The sequence below is a fragment of the Danio aesculapii genome, chromosome 18 (assembly GCF_903798145.1).
Source record: "Danio aesculapii chromosome 18, fDanAes4.1, whole genome shotgun sequence".
NCBI lineage: Eukaryota > Metazoa > Chordata > Actinopteri > Cypriniformes > Danionidae > Danio > Danio aesculapii.
Window position 1 is genome coordinate 2713745 of NC_079452.1, and position 8239 is coordinate 2721983.

The 8239-nt window shown below is 35.0% G+C and overlaps 1 protein-coding gene across 1 annotated transcript; it reads left to right on the top strand.

Annotated features, from left to right (window-relative positions):
• Positions 1 to 4359: 4359 nt before the first annotated feature.
• On the top strand, positions 4360 to 7658 carry LOC130245782 (extracellular calcium-sensing receptor). Its single transcript, XM_056478547.1, has 6 exons — positions 4360 to 4469; positions 4673 to 4964; positions 5154 to 5975; positions 6109 to 6336; positions 6498 to 6612; positions 6745 to 7658. Exons 1-6 carry the CDS (start codon positions 4360 to 4362, stop codon positions 7656 to 7658), a joined length of 2481 nt encoding a protein of 826 aa, XP_056334522.1.
• Positions 7659 to 8239: the final 581 nt, after the last annotated feature.

Here is an 8239-nt window from a genome sequence, read left to right on the forward strand (position 1 = left end):
TATTAACTGAGGCAAACCTGCAGTATGACAACATTTAGAAAAAGATTACCTTTGGTGTCACTGATGTACTTCCATGTAAGAATATCCCTATCCTTACCTCACATGATGAGCAGCATCTTTCAAAGGATTCAATCCTCCGTTTCCACTCCTACCACCATTCACCAATAAAATATTTTATAAGGTCAAACTTCACAGTTTATAATATCAATATATGTAGTGCAATATTAATTATGCAGTGTAAGATTTCTCTATGAAGAGGACCAAAATAGAACAGAATAGTAATATAGATATCAAATTTCATACCATTTGCCAAAACATAGTACTATAGTATGATCAAAGGCACTAGTTGAACCATTTGATTAAAAAAAAGTTATTTATTATGGGTAATCTCAGGTAAATCAAATTTAAGGTACATTTATTCACATATACAGTTTCACTGAACACAAAATTGTCACAAACATGGCTTTTGGGAAAATAAAATCACACATTTACACTACTTAATTCATACATTTTGTTCAATCATACTTAATAATTCATGTTTAATTAAATTGTGCCTACGTCATATTAATGTTTAATATAGCTCGTTATCACGTTATTTATACCAGATTCCACTGGTCATTGTTTGTCATTTAAACCTATGTTTACAAAAAAAATAAAAATAAATACATAAACCACTTAGTACATCAGTCATAACGTTAACTTACATCTCTTGGTTTCGAGTGGCGATTTGTTCACCACGAAGGAGTGAGCTCTGCCCGGTTCTGGCTTAAATCGACTCTGGTGCCAGATACAGGCCTAGCGCATGCTATCATTAGCGAATACGTGTGCTATTCCACGTCTTCTGCTGTCATTACAAAGACCTAATTCTAATGTTTACGTGTTTATGTATTTTATTTTCCTTTTGTTACCAGTTATTGTTGTTTATCTAAAACAGTAGGCTGTGTGCCGGATAATTTCATGAAGGTGGTGAAAGATAAGCATGCCATTTCGGATAATAAGTGGAATATTAATTTACAAATAACAATAAATAATGCACAAAATAGTAAAAACCAAGAACTTACTTGTTTGTTGTGAGTTTCACTGTTTGCAGAATGACTTTCCAGCTATTGCCCATATGGCATGAATTGCGGGCTTAAAAGGCCCATATTTGTAAAGGTCATGAAAAGCATATTAATTGTTATAATAACCAAATAATTATGTAAACTAATAAAACACATATAATAATTATCATTTAGGTCATTGTAATGAAAAATCACCATTTAAACTATTTTTTATATCAACTTAAATTTCCGGAATTATGAGAGCATCAAAATGGTAAACCTGAACTTTAGTTCCAAAAACCACTTATGCCATCTCTCACACACACACAAACACACTTATACACTACGGTCAATTTAGTTCATCCAATTCACCTATAGTGCATGCATTTGGACTGTGGGGGAAACCGTAGCACCCGGAGGAAACATGGGGAGAACATGCAAACTCCACACAGAAATGCTTGACCCAGCAGGGACTTGAATAAGCATTTTACAATACAATTAATAAATGAGGAAAAATCCAAATATAAAATTGTTAAACATGTACTGTATATTGGTCATGCACGAAACATGATTAATAAACCTTAATTAAAAAAACATACTACTACAACATAGCTGTCATTACAGATCCACAATTACTTTTAATCTATATGATGGCCTTAATTTGGTCCAACCCATCCTAAAGCATACTTTAGAACTAATTTTGTCTCAATTGTCTCAATCTCAATTGAGGTCATTGATGTAGACATTATACCACAAAGTGATGATATATCAGACTACTACGTCTTACTATATAAGCTGTGTATACCTGAAATTAGCATATGTGCATAATTATATCACCCTGGTAGAACTATCGTTCCGTCAACTAAAGACGAATTTACAAATAACTTAACTGATCTTTCTCTATTTCTGAATGCACCCACAAACACAAATGACCTTGATGTAGTAACTAGCAGTATGGATGCTATCTTCACTAACACACTAAATACTGTGGTACCCTTTAAATTAAAAAGGTTAGAGAGAATAAAACTACACCATGGTATAACTCATACCCTGGAGCGCAAATGGAAAAAAAATTTGATTAGAGGTCTTAAAAATTGCATTCAAAGTATGTCCAGCTATAGGAAGGCTCAAAAATCTGCCAGGGCTAAGCACCTCTGGAAACTGATACAAATAACTATAACAATTCTAGATTCTTATTTAACACCATTGCTAAATTAACAAATAATTTGTCATCTTTGGAACAAAATGTCTCACCTCAAATTAGTATTGATGATTTCTTGAAGGCTGCAGACAGAAAATAGAAGATGTTAAACTTTCTGGATAAGTTGGCGGTTCATCCCGCTATGGCGACCCCTGATTATTAAAGTGACTAAGCCGAAAAGAAAATGAATGAACGAATAAAGAAGGAAGTACTGGATTTAGAATGGCATGTTTTTTTTTATAGTTTTTTTTATTATCAGCATTGAAACATTACACAAAGTATTAATACAGATTGACACACAAACTATATCCAAGACCATTACAGCCATTACAGTAAGTGCAAACAACTACTACCAGAAATAATAAAACAAAAACATAACAAGTGAAAATAAAAAAATTAAATAAAATATAACATAGTACTAAAAAAAAATGGGATCAACACAATCTTCGACTACAGTGAGCGATCAGAAAAAAAAATCCTCCATGAAATTTAATATCAAGTTATTGTTTTTGTTATTAATTTGCATTAGAGTCTTTTTCAAAGTTTTAATTTCTAATAAAATAAATTGCATTTTGGTATACACTTCACAAACATCCTTTTTATGAATAAAATATTTACCTTGTAAGATGTAAAAATTAACAACATACTCAAAACATTTAGTTGCACAAATAACACATCACTAAGATCATACAAAAATTTAAGAGAGACATCAACTTTGATGTCTCTCTTAAAGTTGAGATAAGTCTTCCTTGTGTATATTACAAAATTTGCCAGCATTTTCAACATCCATGAATTTAGATAAAAATACTTTGCACGGGTAAGTATTTTAAAATGTTCTTCTGTAACTTTATTTAAAACTAAGCTTTCCAGTTAATATCAGTAATTTTTGCATTCCATAAAAAAATTCTTCAAGGGGAAATTTTGTGTTTAGATTGCAACATTTGTGTATTTTTTTTTTTATTATATGAAAGAGAGACCCTTTTTTTTAAATTCTGGGAGTATCTTTTCAATGCATGCATAGGAAAGGTGATTATTAATTAGTTCTATTAGACCAGCTGGAATAGCCTTAACCACTTAGTGAAATTCTTTAAAGTGAATTGGAAAGTTATGTTTTCTTATAAAGTCTTCATAAAAGAGTATGTTTCCATTATCATAGAACAAATCTGTAACAAAATATGTTTCTCTGAAACCATTTATGTGAAAATAAAGATTTTTTGTATCTGGAGGTAATGAGATAATTATTCCATAATAGTATTTTATGTGGAGGAAAGTTATGCGGAAAACCAATTTTCCAAGGTAAATATACATGCTGGTGAAATTTGGACAATTTAAGTGGCAACTTTCCAGGAAGATAATTGCATTTCTTAGAAAGGCATATGGGTCAGTAAATGATGAAGCAATGACATAACAGTATACTACTCTTTAACATGTTCTGACTGAAAGATTTGGCCATTTCACTGGTTAAAAGGACCTACAACCTCAAACCATGTTCATTAATTAATGCTTACTGCACGAGACACCATAAAATAGGCCTATGCATTGTTTGAGAAATAGCTTTTTTTTCCCATAACATTGCATTAGTGTCAACCATACCCTGGCTATCAACAGGTTTCTGTTTTAAGTTCATGTCTGACATCTAGAGGACATTCTGAGAAAAATCCCTGTCATTTAGAAGAACTGGACAAGGAATCAAATTGGAACAAATAGCATCTATAAATAAGAACTTTACAAAAATAATGTCCAATATTCTTGACTGTTTGTCTTCCCTAGTTTAGAGAGTGATTTAGGTAAACACACACATCAGTAACAACTTGGTAGCAAACTAAAGACCAAGTTGAATCCTCAAGTTCTCATTCCATAAATAGAAATGAAAACAAATGACTTAAAGGGTTACGTCCTGTTTCAAGGGATACCCACTCGGCACCGCCTGCTCTAACTCCACATAACTTTTGTTATAAATTACTGAGATAACTGGATGGGTGGGTGTATCTGAAAAAGCAAGAGATGTGGATTACTTTGTGTATTTATCTATACCTGTCCTTGAACTATATTTCTGCACCTTCAATCCTCAGGACGTCAGATTCATGTCGGCTCCAGAGACGTTTTCACCTGAATGGCATGATCAAGGATGGAGATGTGATACTTGGAGGCCTGTTTCAGATTCATTTCTTTACAGTGTTTCCAGAACAGAGCTTCAGAACTGAACCAGAGCCACCATTCTGTGAAAAGTGAGTCTGGAGCCACACAATCTATAAAAGAGGAGTTTGTTTGTTGGCTTTACTTTCAAGAAATAAATAATATAAAGAAATATGAATGTTTATGTTAATTTGGTTGAATAATGTATTGAGAGAGTAATAGTTTTTGCTTAAATTAATCAATAAATAATAAAACCCCGCTGTCATTATCTGCATGTAACTTTTGTTTTTGTTAGATTTGATATGGAAAGCTTCCAGCAAGCACAGACCATGGCTTTTGCAATAGAGGAGATCAATAAGAATCCAAACTTGCTGCCAAATATCACTCTTGGTTTCCATCTTTATGACAACTGTGTGAGACTAGGAATGGCATTTCGGGCTGCCATATCCCTGGCTAGTGGGACAGAGGTGTCCTTCCAAAACTTAAACTGCACTGGGCCTCCACCAGTGATTGGGATTGTTGGGGATCCAAGTTCAACTCCTTCTATAGCGATTTCCAGTCTTCTGGGGCTGTTTCGAGTGCCTATAGTAAGATGGGATGACAAAACTAAAAATACACTGTATGCATATTTTTAAACTCTTTTGGTATTTTTGCATTCCATTATATATCATGTATGAATTTCTTCCTAAATTTACTTATCTCTGTGTATAAAAAAATGACAAAAACACTGATCATATTTTGTGTTTCTTGCTCTCCATTCTCTATCTCCTTATAAGGTTAGCTACTATGCCACTTGCTCCTGTTTGAGTGACAGAAAAAAGTACCCATCCTTCTTCAGAACAATTCCCAGTGATGCCTTCCAAGTCCGGGCTATGGTTCAGATATTGAGACATTTTGGATGGACCTGGGTCGGTCTCATTTACAGTGATGATGACTATGGTGTCAATGCTGCCCAATCTTTCCATCAGGAAATGCAGATGTTTGGACATTGTGTTGCTTTCTCTGAAATTCTACCCCATAATAATAACCAAAGAGATATTCAGCGCATAATGAGGGTGATTCAGGCATCAACAGCTAGAGTGGTGGTTGTTTTTTCAACTTCATCCTTTCTGTTGCCTTTGATAGATGAGGTGGCGTCTCAGAACATGACAGGCAGGCAGTGGATTGCAAGTGAAGCTTGGGCTACGTCACCTGTATACCATTCTCCTCGTTTACTGCCCTTTCTGGGGGGCACATTGGGCATTGCTGTTAGGCATGGAGAGATACCAGGGCTTCATGATTTTCTATTACATCTCGGCCCCAGCAATGAGTCAAGAAATAATATGTTGAGAATCTTCTGGGAGAACATGTTTGGATGCAGTTTTGAACCTGGGGGTAAAGACAAAAACGGAGAGATAAAAGTGTGTACAGGTCAGGAGGATCTAAGCACCACAAACACACCATACACTGATGTTTCAGGACTGAGGGCAGCTTATAATGTCTATAAGGCAGTTTATGCCCTGGCACATGGACTTCATGACCTGATGCAGTGTGAGAAGGGGAGAGGACCATTCAGGGGAAAAGGCTGTGCTGACATAACTAATCTAAAACCCTGGCAGGTAAGAGATTAGGTAAGGTATTTTGTAGTGTATCTGTAGGCCAATTGAACATGGAAAACCTAAATAACTTCTTTATATAATTTTTTTCAATTCTGATAAATGTATAACAACTGTATTTTTTACAAATGTATAGCTGGTTCATTACCTACAAAACGTGAACTTCACCACAGGCTTTGGGGATCATGTGTCATTTGATGAGAATGGAGATGCTCTGGCTATTTACGATGTGCTAAACTGGCAGCCAAGCTCTGATGGATCAATACAAATCTACACTGTTGGTGTTGTAAAGGAAGGGACAGAAACAGAAATGGTGCTTACAATAGATGAGGATGCAATATACTGGAACTTTGAGCCAAAAAAGGTAATTAAAATGCACATTATTTTCACTTCTTGTTATTTGCAGATTAATTATAGTCAGTGTTTTGATAAGACCAAAATTTGGAAGGGAAAACTTGTCAATATATAAAAGTATACAAAATAAACAGGACAGATAACATGTAATGTTTTTCTCAGTCTCCACAGTCTGTGTGCAGTGAGAGCTGCTCTCCAGGCACCAGACGGGCCACACGCAAGGGGCTTCCTGTATGCTGTTTTGACTGCCTGCCATGCAGAGATGGAGAGATTTCCAATACAACAGGTTTTTATTCAACTCAATTGATATGTATTTTTAAAAAGTAAAAAAAAAAATAATAATAAACAAAAATACTACAAAATAAAAGTAATTACTACCACTACTATATAAATATTTCATCACCTTTCTTACGTGCAGATGCTATTGAGTGCATGCCTTGTCCAGATGAGTTCTGGTCCAGTCCAGATAAGGATCAATGTGTCCCAAAGGAAGTAGAGTTTCTGTCCTATGAGGATCCCCTGGGCATCTCTCTGACCACTGCTTCCCTACTTGGCACCTGCTTCTGTGTTCTTGTGATGATCATCTTTGGTCTTCATCGTAACACACCCATAGTACGTGCCAACAATTCAGAGCTCAGCTTCATGCTGCTTTTGTCACTAAAAATGTGTTTTCTGTGTGTGCTGCTATTCATTGGTCGGCCCCAGTTGTGGACATGTCAGTTAAGACATGCTGTGTTTGGCATAAGCTTTGTCCTGTGCATCTCCAGCATTCTGGTCAAAACTATGGTGGTAATAGCTGTGTTTAATTCATCTCGACCTGAGGGCAAAGGAGCAATGAAATGGTTTGGAGCAGCTCAACAAAGATGCACAGTTCTGGTCCTCACAGTCCTCCAGGTTGTCATATGTTCAGTTTGGCTATCAACTGCCTCTCCAACACCTTACAAAAACAACCAGTATATACGCTCTAAAATAGTCTATGAATGTGCCATTGGCTCAGTTGCTGGTTTCTCTCTGTTGTTGGGGTACATTGGACTGTTGGCAGCAGTAAGTTTTCTTTTAGCCTTCTTGGCAAGAAACCTTCCAGATAACTTTAATGAAGCAAAGTTCATCACTTTTAGCATGTTGATCTTTTGTGCTGTTTGGATTGCATTTGTTCCAGCATATGTAAGCTCACCAGGGAAATATGCAGTGGCTGTGGAGATATTTGCCATTTTAGCTTCTAGTTTTGGATTATTGGTGGCCATATTTGCCCCAAAGTGCTACATTATCCTTTTGCATCCAGAGAGAAACACAAAAAATGCCATCATGGGACGGGAAACACAAAAGAGATAGAGATCATACTGTCTAAATATCTTGTGTATAGTAAATCAATGGCTTACTTTTAGACATATGCATAATTTTTTTTTTCTAATGCATATAATTATAAAGTCTATACTTACAATTTACATACAGATGGCTCACATAATGCCTGTTTTGTACACTTTATTGAACAAGGTACTGAAGTTATTAATTTATTTAATTTGTCACAGTAAACTGTAAACAAGGATTTAAAACATAGCTGCTTTTCAAAACAGTTTTGTAATTGCCCAAATACTTTTATCATGGTGTAAATCATCAAGCCAATTACACTGAAAACAATAATATTAAGATAAAAGCACTACTGTATAAGTATTCTAAAGCGTGTACATCTTTTTTTTTTTAAATCAGTTCTATTAAGGTGGGTTGACCCGAAGTGTGATCCTGGAATTTTTCTCCAAAATGTGAATTTATCATTCAAACATACCTACATAAAAGCACACATCTTTAAATCACAAACATGCATTATTATTGTACACACTGCTACAATAAATCCACAAGACATGTTTAACATATAAGCATTAAGTATCCCTGTAATATGTTTCTATGCCATATAA